This window comes from Phoca vitulina, unplaced genomic scaffold, assembly GCF_004348235.1.
Source record: "Phoca vitulina isolate PV1807 unplaced genomic scaffold, GSC_HSeal_1.0 scaffold29, whole genome shotgun sequence".
In the NCBI taxonomy this organism is placed as follows: domain Eukaryota; kingdom Metazoa; phylum Chordata; class Mammalia; order Carnivora; family Phocidae; genus Phoca; species Phoca vitulina.
This window is the reverse complement of record NW_022589732.1, coordinates 9,002,949-9,026,436: the sequence shown is the minus strand read 5'-3', so window position 1 is coordinate 9,026,436 and position 23,488 is coordinate 9,002,949. Positions and strand designations below refer to the sequence as shown.

At 35.5% G+C, this 23,488-nt stretch overlaps 1 protein-coding gene across 3 annotated transcripts in view; it reads left to right on the top strand.

The window, feature by feature from the left end:
• Positions 1-23,488, top strand: part of CTNNA3 (catenin alpha 3) — a 1,817,935-nt gene that overhangs the window by 186,221 nt on the left and 1,608,226 nt on the right. For all 3 annotated transcript variants that reach the window (XM_032423981.1, XM_032423980.1, XM_032423979.1), the window contains exon 4: positions 5,747-5,913. In XM_032423981.1, coding sequence (XP_032279872.1) covers positions 5,747-5,913 — 167 coding nt within the window. The remainder of the gene's footprint in view (positions 1-5,746; positions 5,914-23,488) is intronic.

Sequence of the window (23,488 nt, the reverse complement as noted above, 5' to 3'; positions counted from 1 at the left end):
TAGAACAGATCAATGAACCTAGGATTTGGTTCTTTGAAGGAATTAATAAAATTGATAAACCCGTAGCCAGACTTATCAAAAAGAAAAGAGAAAGGACCCAAATAAATACAATCATGAATAAAAGAGGAGAAATCACAATCAACACTACAGAAATATAAACAATATAAGAGAAGATTATGAGCAACTATATGCCAACAAATTAGGCAATCTGGAAGAAATGGATAAATTCCTAGAAATATATAAACTACCAAAACTGAAACAGCAAGAAACAGAAAATTTGAATAGACCCATAACCAGCAAAGACGTTATATCAGTAATCAAAAATCTCCCAACAAACAAAAGTCCAGGGCCATGTGGCAGCCCAGGGGAATTCTACCAAACATATAAAGAAGAGTTAATACCTATTCCTCTGAAACTGTTACCCAAAATAGAAATGGAAGGGAAACTTCCACACTCATTCTATGAGGCCAGCATTGCCTTGATTCCAAAACCAGACAAAGACCCCGCTGAAAAGGAGTATTACAGACCAACATCCCTGATGAACATGGATCCAGAAATTCTCAATAAAATACTAACAAATCAAATCCAACAGTACATTAAAATGAAAAAGAGTTGAAGGTGGAGAGGTAGTCACAGACCTACTTGTGAAAGGCCTGTGTGCTAAGTTAAAAAGTAGCCACTCTGGAAAACAGTATGGAGGTTCTTCAAAATGTTAAAAATAGAACTACACTATGATCCAGCAATTACACTACTAGGTATTTACCCAAAGAATACAAAAATACTGATTTGAAGGGGCACATGCACCCGAATGTTTATAGCAGGATTATCAACAATAACAAATGATGGAAAGAGCCCAAACGTCCATCTACTGATTAAAGGATAAAGAAGAGGTGGTACACACACATACACACTCACTTAATGGAATATTAAAATATTACTCAGCCATCAAAAAGAATGAAATCTTGCCATTTTCAATGATGTGGATAGAACTAGATAGAGTGTATTATGGTAAGTGAAATGAGTCATTCAGAGAAGGAAAAATACCATATGATTTCACTCATATATGGAATTTAAGAAACAAAACAGATAAACATGGGGGAAGGGAAGAGAAAAGAGTGGGGGACAAACCATAAGAGAGCATTAACTATAGAGAACAAACTGGGGGATGTTGGAAAGTAGGTGAGCAGGGGAGGGGCTAAATGGGTAATGGGTATTAAGAAGCGCACTTACTGTGATGAGTACTGGGTGTAATATGTAAGTGATAAATCACTAAATTCTACTCCTGAAACCAGTATTACAGTATATGTTACGCTTTAGAGTTTAAATAAAAACTTCAAAAAACAGAATTAAAGATAGGCTTTGATACAAGTCATTATAGTAAATGATGATTTCTAGTTGTGATAGGAAGCATACAATCTTATTGTGAGACCTGTCTTAGTAATTGGGGGATCTGAGGCTTCATTGAGGAAGTGATGTTTATGTTGGAGTTTGAGCTGAAGCTGAAAAAGGTTGTGCGTTTGCACGGAAGGGTGGGTGGTGAATCCAGTAATAGGAAGTTTATTTACTGCATCTTTGTTAACGTACCCCAGGAGTGACTATTTTCTCCCAACAGTGTTACTTGGTTTTCTCTTCATATTATGTTAATGAAGACAAAGGGTGTAATAGTTCTTTAATGTTTGAGTGATCTTTTCCTGAGTATGACTCTTCAGCCAGTTGTTCAACATTCCAACATTTTTAGTCAAGAACACAATTCTTTTTAATGTATATGTAGTCAAAGTATTCTGTAAAGGCTATCATAACTTTCCAACTCAGAATCATGACAAGAAAAGATAATTTTCTTTTTGTGGGAATTCATCTGCTCTCTAAATTTGTGAGGTCACTTTAATTTTTCACAGTCTCCTAGCAGAAATTCTGATTTGTAGAGAAACACATAAAAATCACTATTTTGTGGTCTTAAAAATTTACCTACTAGAAATTTCCTGAGAAATAACAGCTATTTGTTGACTGCTTTCCATATTCAGATATGGTGCTAAATATGTATTATGAATTATATCTCATTTAATCATCCCGGAAACACTGTGAGATAAGTAATATTTTTATCCCTTTTCTTTAGAGGAGGACACTGAAAGTATTTAAGCATCCAAGGTCTCAGAGCTAGAAGAGGCAAATAAGAATTTGATCTTAAGTGTCTGACTTAATAGTCTGACTTCCTAACTTGATATTGCTAAGAGAACTAAATATGATATATTGTTGAGACAGTCTCAGACCCTCTTCACAGGCTTTGTCCATTATAAGGAACACTATTCTTTGTTATATTTAATAAAAATAATTCATTTCATTTTTATTATGCTAAGGTTCATGAATAAATAAAAACTAAAATATTCATGGAGTAGAGTAGATAAGACAGGCCCTTTAATATATTGTTGGTGAGATGGCTGTGTTTTGGAGAATTTTTTGGCAATATGTATCAAAACTTAAAATTCATTTGCCTCTGGACTTAACAGTTCTACTTTTTTTTTTTTTTTTTAATATTTTATTTATTTGCTTGACAGAGCGCATAAGTAGGCAGAGCGGCTGGCAGAGGGAGAGGGAGAAGCAGGCTCTCACTGAGCAGGGAGCCTGATGCGGGGCTCGATCCCAAGACCCTGGGATCATGACCTGAGCAGAAGGCAACCACTTAACCGACTGAGCCACCCAGGCGCCCCAGCAGTTCTACTTTTAAGAATTTATCCTCCAACTAAGTTTGTTCATGTATGCAAAGATATGTGTCATTCTTTGCAGTACTGTTTCAAATAGGAAAAATTTGGAAATGATTTATGTATTTAATAGAGGCCTAGTAAAATAAGTTATAGATCAATAAGATGTAACTTTATTCAAGTATTAAAAAGAATTAAAAGAATGACAACAGCTAATCAAGTCTTTACTAAGCTCGTCTTATTTAATTTTCATAGGTATTGTTATTATTAGCTCCATTTACCAGGGAAAATATAAAGAAGTAAAGTGACTTGTCTGAGGTTGTAGGACAGATACTGAAGCAGAACAGCGTCAGAACCCACATGGCTAATTACTGTGCATACTTTAATGTTTCGTGGTCATTTATATGCCAATGTGAAAAGAAAATAAATTGATAAGTGAAGAAACAAATTGTAGAAAGTTTTTATAGTATGATAATATTTGTGAAAAGGATCTATACCTATATCTACTGTATGTTCTGTTTATAACATATGAAGTGTTTCTGTTTTCTTATGACAGAAAATCTTTCTTTATATATTAATATATATGAATATGTGAATATATTTATAAAATACATTAAAACATACATATAAATCTACATATATAAATTTATACATATAAACATAGGAGACCTGATTTGTGATCCAATATGTGATCTATTCTGGAGACTGTTCCATGTGCATTCAAGAAAAAAGTGTATTCTGTTGCTTTAGGATGGAATACCCTGAATATTTCTGTGACATCCATCTGGTCCAGTGTGTCATTCAAAGCCTTGTTTGCTTATTGATCTTCTGCCTAGATGATCTGTCCATTGAAGTGAGTGCGGTGTTAAAATCCCCGATTATTATTGTATTATTATTGATCTGTTTATTTAATTTTGTTATTAATTGGTTTATATAATTGGCTCTTCCCATGTTAGGGGCAGAAATATTTACAGTTGTTAGATCTTCTTGTTGGACAGACCCTTTAATTGTGATATAGTGTCCTTCCTCTCCTTCCTCATCTCTTATTACAGTTTTTGGTTTAAAATCTAATTTGTCTGATGTAAGAATTGCCACCCCAGCTTTCTTTTGATGTCCATTAGCATGATAAATGGTTTTCCACCCCCTCACTTTAAATTTGGAGGTATATTTGGGTCTAAAATGAGTCTCTTCCAGCAGGCATATTGATGGGTCTTGCTTTTTCATCCAGTCTGATACCATGTGTCTTTTGATTGGGGCATTTAGTCCATTTACATTCAGAGTAATTATTAAAAGATATGAATTTAGTGCCTTTGTATTACCATAAAGTCACTGTTTTTGTATGTTGTCTCTGTTCCTTTCCAGTCTATGTTACTTTTGGGCTCTCCCTTCACTTAAAGGATCCCCTTTAGTATTTCTTGCAGGGCTGATTTAGTGATCACAAATTCTTTTGGTTTCTGTTTGTCCTGGAAGCTTTTTATCTCTCCTATTTTGAATGACATCCTAGCTGGATGAAATAATCTTGGCTGCATATTTTTCTCATTTAGCACCCTGAATTTATCATGCCAGTCCTTTCTGGCCTGCCCAGTCTGTAGATAGGTCTACTGCCAGTCTAATGATTCTAAGCTTGCAGGTTAAGGACTTCTTGTCCCAAGCTGCTTTCAGGATTTTCTTTGTCTCTGAGATTTGCAAGTTTCACTATTATATGTCAGGGTGTTGACCTATTTTTATTGATTTTGAGGTGGGCTCTCTGTGGCTCCTCAACTTGATTGTCTGTTTCCTTCCCCAGCTTAGGAAACTTCTCTGTTATAATTTGCTCCAATATACCTTCTGCCCCTGCCTTTCCTCTTCTTCTGGGATCCCAATTGTTCTAATATTGTTTTGCTTTATGGTATCAGTTATCTCTTGAATTCTCCCCTCGTGATCCAGTAGTTGTTTAGCTCTCTTTTTCTCAGCTTCTTTATTCTCCATCATTTGGTCTTCTATATCACTAATTCTCTCTTCTGCCTCATTTATTCTAGCAGTTAGATGCATTTTTGATTGCATCTCCTTAATAGCCTTTTTGATTTCAATTGTTTAGATTTTAGTTCTTTTATTTCTCCAGAAAGGGATTCTCTGGTGTCTTTTTAGTATTTTTTTCAACCCCAGCTAGTATCTTTATAATCATTATTCTGGAAATCTTATATCAAACTGATTAGGTCCCTGGCAGTCAGTACTGCCTCTTGTTCTCTTTTTTGAGGTGAGTTTTTCCATCTTGTCATTCTTTCAGAAAGTGGTTGTATGTCTAGTGTGTCTTTTCTATTTGTAGAGTTGCAGGTATTCTTTTCTTAGACCTCTGGTTGAGTTCGCAGGTGTTCAGAATGGTTTGATAGCTATCTAGCTGAATTCCTTGGACCAGAAGAAACTAAGGTCTCTCACTCCTCTGCCATCTTGGACTCCTTGAACTGTGAACTTTTAAAAATGAATGAGTACACATTGCTTTTATCATAAGATGTATTTTCAATGAAAAATCTTAAAAATTTTAGGCATATTTTTCTAACAGTTATGTACTATGATATATAATTTCTGTGACTAAGTTCATGATGTAGGTTATTATATGGACAGTTTAGGATAAATCTGCCTATGTTAAACTTTTATCAGAGAGTTCCTGTCCTGTTCTTTTCTAACACTGACTTGGAAAGTAACTCAATGAAGATTTATCTTATTTTTATAAACAAGATTGTTTCCAACTGAAGTTGTAGTAATGAAACTTTTACAACAAATGAGATTCAGCAAATGTAGAAGTTGACAGCAATTTTACTAGATGTTGCTAGTCAATTGAGCACAGTTCTCTTGCAGGAAAATGTTATCATGCTTCTTAAACTCCAGAGCATTTATTAAAAACAAATGTCAATTTTAAACTTCATTGTTTATTAAGAGACAGTATTCTAGTGTCAACAGACACTATTTTAATATTATGCTTAGTCATAGAATGTACTTGGAATTAGGATGATAAATGCTTAAACCGGTATAGCTGAAACTTAAAGTATATTATTTTGGGTTGTGTTTTTCAGGTGAAGCTCTGAAAGTATCAGCTGAGAGATTTGCAGATGATCCCTGTTATCTCCCCAAAAGGGAGGCTGTGGTTCAAGCTGCCCGTGCCTTGTTGGCTGCAGTTACCAGACTCCTCATCCTCGCAGATATGATAGATGTCATGTGTCTCTTGCAGCACGTGTCAGCTGTAAGTAAAAGATGGCTTGTTTACCTTGGCATTGTTCTCACTTCTAATTCCATTTTCTGAAACTGGCATCAATCCTAGTGCATCCAGCCTCACCCTCATTTCTTAATGTCACCCAGTAGATGATTCAATTGTGCAACTCTTGTCTACTTAAAAGAACAAAGCCAGAAGTTATTTTGTTTATTCAATTGTTTCATTTTTAAAAATTTAAAAATTTAAAAAATTTTAAAAGTTTTTATTTAAATTCTAGTTAACATATAGTGTAATATTAGTTTCAGGCATACAATTTAGTGATTCAGCACTTACATACAATACCTGGTACTCATCACAACAAGTGCACTCCTTTTTTTTTTTTTTTTAACAAGTGCACTTCTTAATCCCCATTACCTATTTCACCCATATCCCCCCCCACCCCTCTGTTCTCTTCAGTTTTTGTTCTCTTCAGTTAAGACTCTGTTTCTTGGTTTGCCTCTTTCTCTCTTTCTTCCCCCTTTGTTCATTTGTTTTGTTTCTGAAATTCCATGTATGAGTGAAATCATATGGTATTTGTCTTTCTTTGACTGACTTATTTCATTTAGCATAATACTCTCTAGTTTCATCCATATTGTTGCACATGCCAAGAGTTCATTTTTCCTTTGGCTGGTTATATTCCTTTATATGTATATATATATATATATATATATATATATATATATATATACATATACAGACACACCATAACTTCTTTATCCATTCATTAGTTGATGGACATTTGGGCTTTTTCCATTATTTGGTTATTGTTGATAATGCTGCTATAAACATTGGGGTGCATGTATCCCTTCGAATCTGTATTTTTGTATTCTTTGGGTAAGTACCTAATAGTGCAATTGCTGGATCATAGGGTGGTTCTATTTTTAACTTTTTGAGGAACTTCCATACTGTTTTCCACAGTGGCTGCACCAGTTTGCATTACCACCAACAGTGCAGGAGTGTTCCCCTTTCTCTGCATTCTTGCCTACACCTGTTGTTTCTTGAGTTGTTGATTTTAGTCATTCCAACAGGTGTGAAGGGATAGCTCATTATAGTTTTGATTTGTATTTCCCTGATGATGAGTGATGTTGAGCATCTTTTCATGTGTCTGTTGGCCATCTGCATGTCTTCTTTGGAGAAATGTCTATTCATGTCTTCTGTCCATTTTTTGATTGGATTATTTGTTTTTTGGGTGTTCAGTTTGATAAGTTCTTTATAGATTTTGGATACTCTTTATCAGATATGTCATTTGCAAATATCTTCTTTCATTCTGTAGGTTTCCTTTTAGTTTTTTTTTGATTGTTTCCTTCATTGTGCAGAAGGTTTTTAACTTGATGAATTCCCAATAGTTCATTTTTGATTTTGTGCCCTTGCCTCTGGAGACATGTCTCGTAAGAAGTTGCTGTGGCCAAGGGCAAAGAACACTGCCTGTGGCTGTGTTCTCCACTAGGATTTTGATGGATTCCTGTCTCACATTTAGGTCTTTCATCCATTTTGAGTCTATTTTTGTGTATGCTGTAAGAAAATGGTCCAGTTTCATTCTTCTGCATGTGGCTGTCCAATTTTCCCAACACCATTTGTTGAAGAGACTGTCTTTTTTCCATTAGATATTCTTTCCTGCTTTGTCAAAGATTAGTTGACCATAGAGTTGAGCTACCATACGATCCAGCAATTGTACTACTGGGTTTTTACCCCAAAGATACAAATGTAGGGATCTGAAGGGGTAAGTGCACCCCGATGTTTATAACAGCAATGTCCACAATAGCCAAACTATGGAAAGAGCCAAGATGTCCATCGACAGATGAATGGATAAAGAAGAAGTGGTATAGGGGCGCCTGGGTGGCTCAGTCGTTAAGCGTCTGCCTTTGGCTCAGGTCATGATGCCAGAGTCCTGGGATCGAGCCCTGTGTCAGGCTCCCTGCTTGGCGGAAAGCCTGCTTCTCCCTCTGCCACTCCCCCTGCTTGTGTTCCCTCTCTCGCTGCGTCTCTCTCTGTCAAATAAATAAATAAAATCTTAAAAAAAAAAAAGTGGTATAAATATACAATGGAATATTATGCAGCCATCAAAAGGAATGAAATCTTGCCATTTGCAACGATGTGGATGGAACTGGAGGGTATTATGCTGAGTGAAATAAGTCAATGAGAGAAAGACATATATCATATGACCTCACTGATATGAGGAATTCTTAATCTCAGGAAGCAAACTGAGGGTTGCTGGAGTGGTGGGGTGGGGGAGGGATGGGGTGGCTGGGTGATAGACACTGGGGAGGGTATGTGCTATGGTGAGTGCTGTGAATTGTGTAAGACTGTTGAATCACAGACCTGTACCTCTGAAACAAATAATCCATTATATGTTTAAAAAAAAAAAAAGAAGAAGAAGATAGCAGGAAGGGAAGAATGAAGGGGGGAAAATCGGAGGGGGAGATGAACCATGAGAGACTATGGACTCTGAGAAACAAACTGAGGGTTCTAGAGGGGAGGTGGGTGGGGGGGTGGGTTAGCCTGGTGATGGGTATTAAAGAGGGCACGTACTGCATAGAGCACTGGGTGTTATATGCAAACAATGAATCATGGAACACTACATCAAAAACTAATGATGTAATATATGGTGATTAACATAACAATAAAAAAGAAATGAGTTTCTGCTTACATTCAAAAAAAAATAAAAAAAATAAAGTTGATGATAAATATCGAAGCAAAGAAATGTATTTAATTTTGCTTAACCCAGAGTTTCCCCAATTTTTTAACCTTAGGACTCTTTTATAATATGTTAATCCTGGAACTTTCTCAGCCATACTTTGGGAAATAGTGGTTTAGAATATTTCTTTTTTTTTTTTTTAAGTAGGCTCCAAGCTCAGTGTGGAGTCCAGTGTGAGGCCTGAACCCACGACCCTGAGATCAAGACCTGAGTTGAGATCAGGAGTCGGATGCTTAACTGACTAAGCCACTCTGGAGCCCCATAGAATATTTCTGTATTTCTTTTTTTTTTAATTTTTTTAATTTTTTATTTTTTTTAAAGATTTTATTTATTTATTTGAGACAGAGAGAATGAGAGAGAGAGAGCACATGAGAGGGGGGAGGGTCAGAGGGAGAAGCAGGCTCCTTGCTGAGCAGGGAGCCCGATGCGGGACTCGATCCAGGGACTCCAGGATCATGACCTGAGCCGAAGGCAGTCGCTTAACCAACTGAGCCACCCAGGCACCCTATTTCTGTATTTCTAATAATATTTATGGTTATATTAAATTTCTACTTGGATTAAAAAATTATAGAGGAGAAACGTCAGGGCCCTTATAGTCTAATATCCTATGGATGTAGATTAGACTCCTTCCTACAATACAATGTGCAATACACAAGTGTCTAACGGTAATAACAGTCTCAATTCTGTGAGACAGTGAACCTGACTTTGGACAGTTCTAATTGTTAGAGACATTTTTCTCAAACTGAGCTTAAAGCTGCCTTCCTGCTATTTCCATTCACTGCTTCTAGTTTTGCTTTCTTGAGCAACATAGAACCAAGGTAGTAGGAAAAGGCATTTTTCAAATAAGTGATGATTATTCTTAGGACTTATTTATGATTTGTGTCTTTTACCTATGCTAAAAATTTCTTGACCCTTGAGCCCTTATATGACAGTTTTAGACTATTCTGAATACTTCAAAATTTCCATATCTTGTATGAGTTTCAGTTTCCTGCTGAGGTTTTTCCAGCTTTGATATTGAAGTACTTGAACATGGTAAGCATGTTTAAAATTTGAAAACTTTAGCATCTGGACTTGCTAGTTTTTTTTCTCACAGTATCTTGTGTTCTAATGTGAGTGGCTATCTTTGTGTGCTAAACGTTACCTTTTCTGGAACGCATCTCAAGAAATTCCTTCCTGTTTTGTTAGCTCTTAGATGTTTTTAAGATAAAGTATTTTATATTTCATCAATCTTAGTTTTCTTCAGCAGGAGGATTAGACTGAATTACTGATTTGTCAATATAAGAAATAGAAGTCCCTAAAATCATCTCGGTAAATCCTTTTCTGTTCATATTCTAGATTATAGGTAATTCCCATAAAATATTGAAATCAAAACATCTTGAAATAAAAAAATCTCTGATGTGAACATTCTATAATATACTGAATTACCTCTTTGATTTAATATCTAACATTATCTTACCTTATTTTGATAGCCTTGTTATGCTGTTTGTTCATACTGATTTTGTGAGCAGTTAAAATCTCCAAATCTCTGAACTCAACCTACTCAATTCAGGTCTTCCTCTGATACTAGTTTTATCTTTTTATATGTAAAGATAGATGTTAGATTTCTATTCATTGAATTTAATCCTGTTAATTCTGGTTTTTGTTATAGTCCATTCAGATCTTTTTGACTTTTGATTTTGTCTTTACCTCCTAACCTGGTATCATTTTCAGATTTTTAAAAAACAGATTATTTATGAAAAATTTAGTAGCATGGAAAACAGCGATAGATCTTCCTTTCAAATAACATCAAACATTAACACATTTTGAATAAAGTTGTTAAAATGAGCTTCAAACTCGCTTTATTAGGCTACTGTATAAACCATGTTTCTTTATTTTATCATTAAGCACTTTCTTAAAGGTCTTGCTGAAATCAAGATGTAGATTTATCAGGCTAGTAACCCCAGCTATAAAGGAAATGAGGTTAGATTGGCACGACTTACTTTTAATAACCCCATACGAGTTCCAAGTGACTATTGCTTGCTTGCTTTCATTCCTTTTCTTTTTATGTTTTTTTACGTTCATTTTTAAATTACTCATAATCCACTTACTTATGGCTGTAAATCACTTGTCTGCTGGGATCTCCTTGCCCTTAAGATACAGATATAATTGGCTTGAACCCTAATTCTATGTCCTATCAACTATAATGTTCTCCCCAAGATTTCTGCAAATTCTCTGGGGTTCATATTCTCAGGGTCATCTCTGGTTCCAAGCTTTTACTTCCACTGAAATCCTTTAGTTTACGAATGGTCTTCCTATCTCTATTTTATAGTATCTTAATCTATAATTGGAAATTGACCTTTTCCCCTTGATTTTGACATACACACACACACACACACACACACACACAGTCCAGTACTCCCAGACAAGGCATATTTATGTATATGGCAAACCTTATAGAAATTTGGGAAGGTAGAAGGGAGGGGTTTCTATGTATAACACTATACTCTAAGTGGCTCTAATTTGTATATTAGATATCTTCAAAATTCTTTAGCAACTTTATCTCATTATTCTTTCACCTCCTTTTCCCCATCTACTCTCTTTATTTCTCTCTCACAAGCAGGGGGAGTGGGACAGGGAGAAGCAGGCTTCTGGCCAAGCAGGGAGCCTGATGCGGGGCTCGATCCCAGGACCCTGGGATCATGACCTGAGCCGAAGGCAGTCGCTTAACCAACTGAGCCACCCAGGTGCCCCTGATTTGGTAGTTTTAAAGTCATCTAGTTCCTTAAGGAAATACATGTTTCTTCTCTGGGAAATAGGTCCAAATCAAAGGTAAGAGAGTACAGAGAAAAAAATGATGATCTTTCAATATTAAATTAATTATAGGAATTTGGAAAGGCAACTTGGCTTTATTACCACTATTGTTCATAATTTTCCCTGGAAATTTAAAATTTCTTTTTTGAACTTTTTTTGAACTTTACTATTTATACTTCTCAAGATACCACACCTTATTTTATTGGTATCTGGACTTTATAAGGATCAATTTTATTTGAGACGAAATTGGCTAGGTTGTCTCTTGCTTTCTTTAGGGGTCAGAACAATGTGGAGAAAAACATTGCTTTTGGCAGAAGAGAGACCTTGCTTGAATCCTGGCTGTCTTGTTGATTAGCTGGGTGAATTTGGGAAAGTTAAAATCTGTAAGCCTTGGTTTCTTCTTCTGAGCTTTAAGGATAGTAAAACTTACTCTGAACACTTTGAAAGAATCTTGTAAAGATTAAATGATATAATATGTACACTACCTGGCAAGAACTGGTGTTCTCTTTTATTTTCTTCCCTTTTCCTGTCCTACCTTTTGCCACCATGGTACTTTGCTCTTTTGACTCTTACAGTGCAATATTGCCCTTATTCCTAAAAAATGAAGGGAAATAAATTTGACTCCTGAGTTGAACTAAGTTTTCCAACTTTTTCCATTTGTCATACTAGAGTTTTTTTTTAAGGGAAATGTGGGTACCTTTGGATTAGGAAATAGACCGATGTCATTATAAGAAATGGGTCTAGTTTGTAATAACTTCTTATGTGAACTACATCTTTAATATTTTCTACATGGATTGCTATAAAGCATTTCTACACTGAACAAATGATTCTGAATATGAAGAATATTCATAATGTTGACAGAAAAATCACACATTACCATATTGGTAGCTGAGATTTTTGAAGCCTCCCTCTATTATTAAAAGGCAGGTATACCAGCAAAAAGACTTTCTAAAACTTCTTCTTATTAAAAATATCAGCAGTTTATAAGGAGAGAAATTACAGTATTATTAAGAGCTATTAGAAGCCAAGTACATTCTGCAAAAGATCCTAGGCAAAATATATACAGAGATATTAAGGTTTAAAGAAAAATCAAGTCATGAGACTGGTATTGAAGATGGAATGGAGGAAGTATAAAATGGAGACAAATAATATACAAATCACTGGATTTGTGCTGAATTTTATATTGAAAACTTTAGGGACAAAGGAAATTTAAACCATGTAAAAATTTAACTTTAAAAAGAACCAGCATCATTCCAGGTAGCTCCAATTTGATTAGTTAATTAATCCATTCAGCAAATGGTTGGTTTTTGTGCACTACTCTGTGCCGATCACTACTGTGTGCTAGGGATTCAAATTTAGAAAAGTAATACCACAGTCCTTTTCTCCTAAAATTTAAGACATAAATTAATGTAAGTTACTATGATAGAAGTTGGTGTAAGGTATTATGGAGGCATGATGGCATTCTATCAAGGGAAAGTGTTTTGAGTGAAGAATGCATGGCCAAGTTTGGAGAGTTAACTAGATAAAGAAAGTGGTGGAGGGAACATTTTAACTGCAGGAACAGTACATGCTCAAAGACCTGTAACCCTTCTGAGGGCTGAGATGAAGAATCACTATGTTGTATACCTCAAACAAATGTAATATTGTGTGTCACCTATACTCAGAAGGGACAGAGAGAGAGAGAGAGAGAGGGAGAGAGATGAAAAGACAAGCCACAGACTGGAAGACCATATAGGCAAACCATTTATATAATGATTGGCCTATACCCAGAATTTACTAAGAATTCTCAAAACTCAATAAAATAACAAACAAAATGTTTAAAAATGAAAAAAAATTGAAGGTGGAGAGGTAGGCCTAGACCTACTTGTGAAAGGCCTGTGTGCTAAGTTAAAAAGTTAAACTATAGTCTGAAAGCTAAGGAGGAACCATTAAATAATTTTAAGCATGGATATGATATAAGCAGATTTGCATATTAGGACCATTACACTGGCAGCAGTGAACAAGGGGGCCAGAGTGGAGGCAGAGAGGCTAGTGATTAGGTTGATGCTGTCATCTGGTTGTGAAGTGATGGGGTGGGATAGAAAATGAATGAGAGAGATGAAGGAAGAACAATCTACAATTGAAAAGTGATTGGAATCTTTTCAGATAGAAAGGGAAGCATCAAGTGGCCTTTCAGGAATCTGGTTGGGCACTGAGGACCTTGGTTTTCAGTTTTATATAGAGGAGAAGCTATTGATAGGTTTTTAGACATATTGGACTTGAGGCACATATGAGAGATAATAGATACTAAAAGATATGTTTAGAGCTCATGAGAGCAAATAAGACAAGAGATAGATTTGGAAAGCCTCAAGAAATAAACATTAGGATTTAATTTGCATTTCTCTGATGATTAGTGATATTAGGCATCTCTTCATGTGTCTGTTGTGTATATCTTCTTTGGAAATATGTCTCTTCAGATTCTCTGCCCATTTAAATCAGATTATTTTTTTTTTTGGTGTTGAGTTGTTGTATAAGTTCTTTACATATTTTGGATATTAACCCCTTTTCAGATATATTTTGCAAATATCTTTTCCCATTCAATAAGCTGCTTTTTTGTTTTGATTTTTTTTTTCACAGTGCAAAAGCTTTTTATTTTGGTGTAGTCCCAGTAGTTTAATACTGCTTTTGTATCCCTTGCTTGAGGAGACATATTATCTAGAAAAATGCTTCTAGGGCAGATGTCAAACAAAACCATAATAGGATATCACTTTACACCTTTCATAATGTCTAAAACCAGAACCACAGGAAATAACAAGTGTTGGTGAGGGTGTGGCAAAAATGAATTCGTGGACTGTTAGTGGAAATGCAAATTGGTGCAGCCACTGTGGAGAACAGGATGGAGGCTCTTCAAAAAATTAAAAATAGAATACTATATGATCCAGTAGTTCCACCACTGGGAATTTACCCAAAGAAAACAAAAGTACTAATTCAAAAAGATATATGCACCCCTATGTTTATTGCAGCACTATTTATAATGGCCAAGATATGAAAGCAACCCAAGTGTCCATTGATAGATGAATGGATAAAGAAGATGTAGTGTGTGTATGTGTGTGTGTACACATACTTGATAGAATATTACTCAGCCATAAAAAAAGAATGAAATCTTGCCATTTGCAATGACATGGATGGACCTAGAGGGTATAATGCTAAGTGAAGTAAGTCAGTCAGAGAAAGACAAATACCATATGATTTCACTCTATGCAGGATTTAAAAACAAAACAAATAAAAACAAAACAAAACAAAAAAACAAATGAACAAACAAGAAAGAAACAAAAAAATCAGACTTCAATACAGAGAACAAACTGTTCATTGCCAGAGGGGCATTGGGTGAGGGGATGGGTGAAATAGGGGAAGGAGATTAAGAGTGTACTTATCTTGATGAGCACTGAGAAATAAATAGAATTGCTGAATCATTGTATTATATATCTGAAACTAATATAACACTGTATATTAATTATACTTCAATAAAAAAAGAAATAAGCATTAGAGGAATCAATAGGTTTGTATGACATCTCTTGGGGAATGGTTTATAGTGTCAACTCAAACCTTTGATCTCAAATCTTTGGGACCTTGTGATTCGGTTGAAAGCTCAACCGAATGAAGAATCATTAAGTTTGTATTCAGTTCTTGCCTCAGTAAGGAGATTTGGGACATCTCACTGGAGTCCCTGCCCCTGGCAGAGCACCATACAATCAGGAAGAAACCTTAGCTCTAGCTTCTTCAGTGGAGGGAAGGGGTTGGTTCATGGTTCAGCACTCCAACTTTTCTGAGGGAGACCCTCTGAGGACTGGCTTCCATCTTGCTAGTCTTGGAGCTCTGCTGGATCTAGCATAATCTAGGAGAGGGAGGTTTAGACAGGTAGATGCCACAGCCCATTTCACACTTCCATGGTTCAGCACACATCAAGCAGACCAGAACCATAGCAGCCTTCTTCCCCCTAGGGAAGGAGAGAGTTGGTAGAGGCCAGGCCTATTGTTGGGGGTCTTCTCCTGTATGAGGCCAGTCAATGAAGACTAGGAAAGGTGCCTACTTTGTGTAATATGCAGACAACAACACAGAGAATCAAGCAAAGTGAAGAATCAGGCATTGTTGTTCTAAACAAAGTAAGGTGAATCTCCAGAAACTGATCCTAATGAAACAGAGTTACATGATTTACCTGATAGAGAATTCAAAATAACAGTCATAAGGGTGCTCACGGGTCAAGAAAACAATGCATGAACAAAGTGAGAATTTCAGTAGAGATAGAAAATATAAAAAGTACCAAACAGAAATCATGGAGCTAAAGAACACAGTGACTGAATTGAAAATTTCACTAGAGAGGTTTAATAGCAGACTAGATAAGGCAAAAAAAAAGGATAAGGAAAAAAGGGTTCAGCAAACTTGGAAGACCAGTCATTGGAAATAATTCAGTCAGAGGAGCAAAAGAAACAGAAATGAACAAGACAGTTTAAAGGATTTATGGGATACCATTAAGCAGATTAATGTGTGCATTTATGGGAGTCCCAGAAGGAGAAGAGATAAAAAGGACCAGAATGTTTATTCAAAGAAAAAATGACTGAAAATACCCCAAATAGGTGGAAACACCCCTGAAAAAGAATCCAAAGAAATCTACATCAAGACTCATTATAATCAAATTGTCGAAAGTCAGAGACAAAGAGAGAGTGAAAAACAAGAGGAAAGTGACTTGTCACATGCAAGGGAACTCCTATAAGATCATTAGTGGATTTTTCAGCAGAAATCATGTAGGCCAGAAAAGAATGAGATAATATGTTCAAAGTGCTGAAAGAAAAAACCCTGCCAACCAAGAATAGTGTACCAGTATTTTCACTGCAGCATTATTTATAATAGCCAAGATACAGAACAACCTAAATGTCCATCAACCAATGAATGGACAAAGAAAGTTTGGTTTAAATATACAACTAGGTATTATTCAGCCATAAAAAAAAAGGAAATTTTGTCATTTGTGACAACATGGATGGACTTCAAGGGCATTATGGTAAGTAAAAGAAGTCAGGCAGAGAAAGACAAATACCATCTAATCTCACTTACATGTGCAATCTAAAAAAGCAAAACAATAACTAAAAAACAGAAAAAACAAAAAGAAAACCCAAGCTCATAGATACAGAGAACAGAGTAGTGGTTGCCAGAGACAGGAGTAGGGGTGGAAGAAATGGGTGAAGGGAATCAAAAGGTACAGACTTCCAGTTACAAAATAAATAAGTTATGGAGATATAATGTACAGTATATTGTCTATAGTTAATAATACTGCATTGCATATTTGGAAGTTGCTAAGAGAGTAGATCTTAAAGTTCTCATCACACAAAAAAATTCTGTGACCATGTAAGGTGATAGATATTAATAGGCTTATTGTGGTGATCATTTCACAAAATGTACAAATATTGAATCATTATGTTGCATACCTGAAACTAATACACTATTATATGTCAATTATACCTCAGTTAAAAAATTGACACATCCATGGGGTGCCTGGCTGGCTTAGTCAGGAGAACATGTGACTCTTGATCTCAAGTTGTGAGTTCAAGTCCCATGTTGGGTGTAGAGATCACTTAAAAATAAAATCTTTAGTGGGACGCCTGGGTGGCTCAGTCGGTTGGGTGTCTGCCTTCGGCTCGGGTCATGATCCCGGGGTCCTGGGATCGAGCCCCGCATCGGGCTTCCTGCTCCGCGGGGAGCCTGCTTCTCCCTCTGCCTCTGCCTCTCTCTGTCTCTCATGAATAAATAAATAAAATCTTTAAAAAAAAAAATAATAAAATCTTTAGAAATAATTGACAAATCCTTAGTTGGACTAAGAATAAAAGAGAGAAGACAAATAAATAAAATCAGAAATGAAAGAGGGGACATTACTACTGATGCCATAAAAATAAAAAGGATCATAAGAGATTCCTATGAATAATTATAAACCAACAAATTAGATAACCTAGAAGAAATGTATAAATTCCTAGAATCATACACTAAATCATGAATAGGAACTCTAAAGAGACTAATAACTATATGGAAATTGAATCATTATCAAAACCGTCCTAAGAATTAGAAGCTCAGGACCAGATGGTTTCACTGTTGAACTCTATAAAACATTTATTTTTTAAAAGATTTTTTATTTACTTATTTTGAGAGAGAGTGAGCGAGAGAGCGAGAGAGAGCATGAGAGGGGGTTGGAGCAGAGGGAGAAGCAGACTTCCCACTGAGCAGGGAGCCCAATGTGGGGCTGTATCCCAGGACCGCAGGATCATGACCTGAGCTGAAGGCAGATGCCTAACCGACTGAGCCGCCCAGGTGCCCCTCTACAAAACATTTAAAGAAGAATTAATGACAGTTCTTCTCAAACTATTCCAAAATATTGAGGAGGAAGGAGCACTTTCAAACCCATTTTATGAGACCAGCAGAACTCTGATACCAAAGCCAGATATGGACACCATAAGAGAAACTTACAGGTGAATATCCCTGATAAATATAGATGCAAAATCCTCAATAAAATACTAACAAACTGAATTCAACAGTGTATTGAAAGGATTGTACATTATGACCAACTAGGTTTTACCTGGGGTGAAAGGATGATTGAACACGTGAAAATCAGTCAGTGTGATATACTACATTAACATATAAAGGATAATAATCACATGCCCATTTTAATGCAAAAAAAGCAGTTAAAAAATTCAACATCCTTTCATGATGAAAATTCTCAACAAACTAGAAGTAGAAGGAAAGTACCTCAACATAATAAAGGCCGTATATGACAAGCACATAGCTAACATTGTACTTAACAGTGAGAAGTTGAAATCTTTTTCTCTAAGATCAGGAACACAAGGATGCCAACTTTCACCAACTATGTTGGTCTAGTCAACATAGTACTGGAAGTCCTAGCTAGAGCAGTTAGTCAAGAAAGAGAAATAAAAGGTATCCAAATTGTAAGGGAAGAAATAAAACTGTTCCTATTTGCAGATGACATGATATTATGTATAGAATACATGATTCCGCCAAAAAAACTGTTAGAACTAATGAATGAATTCAGTAAAATTGTAGGATACAAAACCAGCATACAAAAATCAGTTGCATTTTTTACATTTACAGTGAACTATCTGAAAAGGAAATTAGGAAAACAATCCCATTTACAGTGACACCAGAAGGAAAGAAATACTTGGGAATAAACTAAGAAGATGAAAGACTTATAATACTGAAAACTACAAAACATTGATGAAAGAAATTAAAGAAGATACAAATGGAAGGGCATCTGGTGTTCATGGATTGAAAGAATTAATATTGTTAAAATGTCTATAATACCCCATCTACAGATTCAATGCAATTCCTGTTAAAATCCCAATGGAATTTTTTAAAAACAAATTAAAAAAATAATTCTACAATTCATGTGGAACCACACAAAACTATGTATAGCCAAATGAATTCCAAGAATGACAAACAAAGCATTGCACTTCCTGATTTCAAAATATATTACAAACCTGCAGTATTCCAAACAGTATGGTACTGGGATTAAAAATAGACTTATAGACCAATGGAACAAAATAGAGAACCCAGAAATAAATCCATAATTACACCATCAAATAATTTTGACAAGGATGCCAAGAATGCACAATTGAGAAAGGATACTCCTTTCAACAAACGGTGCTGGGAAAACAGGATATCCACATGTAAATGAATGGAATTGGACTGTTATTTTATACCACATACAAAAATTAACTTAAAATGGACTAAAGAATTAAATGTAAGATGTAAAACTGTAAAATTCTTAGAAGAAAACATAGGGGAACACTTCATAATATTGGTCTTAGAAGTGATTTCATGGATGACATCAAAAGGCAACAAAACCTAAAATAAACAAATGGGACTACAGCAAACTAAAAAGCTGTGGCATAGGAAAGGAAAAAATCAACATAGTGAAAAGGCAGTCTGTGGGGTAGGAGGAAATATTTGCAAACCATATATCCAATAAGGGGTTAATACCTAAAAAAATAAAAGGAACTCTACAACTCACTATAAAAAACTCTAATAACCCTATTAAGAAATGGGCTAAGGACTTGAACATATATTTCTCCAAAGACTTACAAATGGCCAACAGGTATATGAGAAAATGCTCAATGTCAATATCATCAGGGAAATGAAAATCAAAATCGCAATGGGATATTATTTCACACCTGTCAGCAAAATTATTATAAAAAATAAAAAGGTAACAAGTGTTAGTGAAGATGTGGAGAAATTGGAACAATTGTACACTGTTAATGGGAATGCAAAATGGTGTAGCCACTGTGGAAAACAGTATGGAGGTTCCTCAAAAAATTAAACATACAAATACTTTATGATCCAGCAATCCATTTTCTAAGTATTTATCTAAAAGAATTGAGGTCAGGATCTCAGAGATATTAACATTCCCATGTTCATTGCAGCACTCTTCACTATAGTCAAGATGTGGAAACAATCTAAATATTCATCAACAAATGAATGGATAAAGAAAATGTGGTATATGTACAATGAAATACTATTCAGTCTTAAAGAAGGAAATTCTATGATATGCAACATGGATGAAGACATTATGCTAAATAAAATAAGCCAGTAACAGGAAGACAAATACTGTATTTTCCCACTTGTATGAGGTACCTAAAACAGTTAAAATCATAGATTCAAAGATTGAATTGGTGGTTGCTTGGGGATATGGGGTGAAAATGGGGAATTAGTAATCAATGGGCATAAAGTTTCAGTTAAGCAAGTTTTATTCAAACTAGAGTTCTCATGTAGAACATTATATCTAGGGGTGCCTGCGTGGCTCAGTTGGTTGGGCGACTGCCTTCGGCTCAGGTCATGATCCCAGGGTCCTGGGATTGAGTCCCGCATCGGGCTCCTGCTCAGCGGGGAGCTTGCTCCTCCCTCTGCTGTTCTCTCTCTCTCTGTCAAATAAATAAATAAAATCTTTAAAAAAAAAAAATTATACCTATAGTCAACAATGATGTATACCTAAAAATTTTTAGGAGGGTTGATCTCATGTTGTGTTGTCACAATAAAATAAAATTTAAAAAAGATAAAATAAATTTTGCAGCAATATTAAAGAAAAAAGTCTAAATTATCTATTTCTTACAGGAAATGCCTTGCACTGAGATGATGCTCAGTAAAGAGTTTCTTTTTATTGAGGTATAATTTACATATAACATTATATTAGTTTCAGGTGTACAACATAATGATTCAGTATTTGTACATATTGTGAAATGATCACCACAAGTCTACTTAACATCTTTCACCATACATAGTTACAATTTTTTTCTTATAACAGGACTTTTTAAGTTCTTTTCTCTTAGCAACTTTGAAATATGCAGTGCAGTATTATTAGCTATAGTCACCGTGTTCTACATTACCTCTCCATGATTTATTTATTTTATACCTGGAAGTTTATACTTTTTGATCCCCATCACCCATTTCACCCCACCCCCCAACCCCTGCATCTGGAAACCACCAATCTGTTCTCTGTATCTATGAGCTCAGGTGTTTGTTAGTTTTAGGTGTCACATGTAAGTGATATCATATAGTATTTGTCTTTTTGTCTTTCAGTAAACAATTGTTGAATGACTATTTTTGTTCATTCATTGCTGAAAGATGTAATGAGTTTAATGACAATGATCTTTTACAATTTATGGAACTTTAAAATTTATAAAGCAGTACTCTGTAAAGCTGGATTATAAATTTTATTAGGGCAAGAGCTTTTCCTTTTTTATTTTTCTCCATTTCCTGTATATCTAGCATGTTGCCAGGCCCATGATAAATATTTGTCGATTGAATGTCTTTTAGTTTTCCTCAGCTGATTTCACAACAACCTTATAAAGTAGGCAAGCAAGGACAATTTCTCCCATTTTACAGATAACAATAAAAAATTGAAGTAGCAGTGACTTGTCCAAAGGTATGAAATTATTAAATGGCATAGTAAGGATTTGAATCCAGATTTCAAGACCAATGTGCTTTCAACTCCATAGGAGTATTTCTAATTTAGACCTCAGCTTCAATTTTGTTCTCTGTTCTTTTTTTTAAAAACATTTTAAAATTTAAATTCAGTTAATTAACATAATGTATTATTGGTTTCAGAGGTATAGGCCTGTGATTCATCAGTCTTATATAATATCCAGTGCTCATTACATCTCATGCCCTCCTTAATGTCCATCACCCATTTACCCCATCCCTCCACCCCCTCCCCTCCAGCAACCCTTAGTTTGTTTCCTATGATTAAGAGTCTCTTATGGTTTGTTTCCCTCTCTGGTTTCGTCTTTTACTTTTTCTTCTCTTCCCCTATGATCCTCTGTTTTCTTTAATAAATTCCACGTATCAGTGAGATCATATGATAATTGTCTTTCTCTGACTGACTTATTTCGCTTAGCATAATACCCTCTAGTTCCATCCACGTTGTTGCAAATGGCAAGATTTCATTTTTTTGATGGCTGAGTAGTATTCCATTGTGTGTGTGTATATATATATATATATATATATATATATATATATATATATATACCACAGCTGCTTTATCTATTCATCTTTTGATGGACATCTGGGCTCTTTCCATAGTTTGGCTATTGTGGACATTGCTGTTATAAACATTGGGGTGCAGGTGCCCCTTCGCATCACTACATTTGCATCTTTGGGGTAAATACCCAGTACTGCAATTGCTGGATCATAGGGTAGCTCAATTTTCAACTTTTTGAAGAACCTCCATACTGTTTTCCAGAGTGGCTGCACCAGCTTGCATTCCCACCAACAGTGTAGGAGAGTTCCCCTTTTTCTCCATCCTTGCCAACATCTGTCATTTCCTGACTTGTTAATTTTAGCGATTCTGACAGGTGTGAGGTGGTATCTCATTGTGGTTTTGATCTGTATTTCCCTGATGCCAAGTGATGTGGAGCATTTTTTCATGTGTCTGTTGGCCATTTGGATGTCTTCTTTGCAGAAATGTCTGTTCATGTCTTCTGCCCATTTCTTGACTGGGTTATTTGTTATTTGGGTGGTGAGTTTGATAAGTTCTTTATAGATTTTGGATATTAACCCTCTATCTGATTTTTTCATTCTGTTGGTGGTCTTTTTGTTTTGTCGACTGTTTCCTTTGCTGTGCAAAAACTTTTTATGTTGATGAAGTCCCAATAGTTCATTTTTGCCTTTGTTTCCCTTGCCTTTGGAAACGTGTATAGTAAGAATTTGCTGCAGCCAAGGTTGAAGAGGTTGCTACCTGTGTTCTCCTTTAGGATTTTGATGGATTCCTGTCTCACATTTAGGTCTTCCATCCATTTTGAGTCTATTTTTGTGTATGCTGTAAGAAAATGGTCCAGTTTCATTCTTCTGCATGTGGCTGTCCAATTTTCCCAATACCATTTGTTGAAGAGACTGCCTTTTTTCCATTAGATATTCTTTCCTGTTTTGTCAAAGATTAGTTGACCATAGAGTTGAGGGTTTTCTATTTCTGGGTTCTCTGTTCTGTTCCATTGATCTATGTGTCTGGTTTTGTGCCAGTACCATACGATCTTGATGATGACAGCTTTGTAATAGAACTTGAAGTCTGGGATTGTGATGTCACCAGGTCTGGTTTTCCTTTTCAACATTCCTTTGGCTATTTGGGGTCTTTATTGGTTCCATACAAATTTTAGGATTATTTGTTCCAGTTCTGTGAAAAATGTTGATGGTATTTTGATAGGGATTGCATTGAATATGTAGATTGCTCCAGGTAGTATAGACATTTGAACAATATTTGTTCTTCCAGTCCATGAGCATGGAACGTTTTTCCATTGCTTTGTGTCTTCCTCAATTTCTTTCATGAGTATTTTATAGTTTTCTGAGTACAGATCCTTTGCCTCTTTGGTTAGATTTATTCCTAGGTATCTTATGGTTTTGGGTGCAATTGTAAATGGGATCGACTCTGTAATTTCTCTTACTTCTGTCTCACTGTTAGTGTATAGGAATGCAACTGATTTCTGTGCATTGATTTTATATCTTGCCACTTTGCTGAATTCCTGTATGAGTTCTAGCAATTTTGGGGTGGAGTCATTT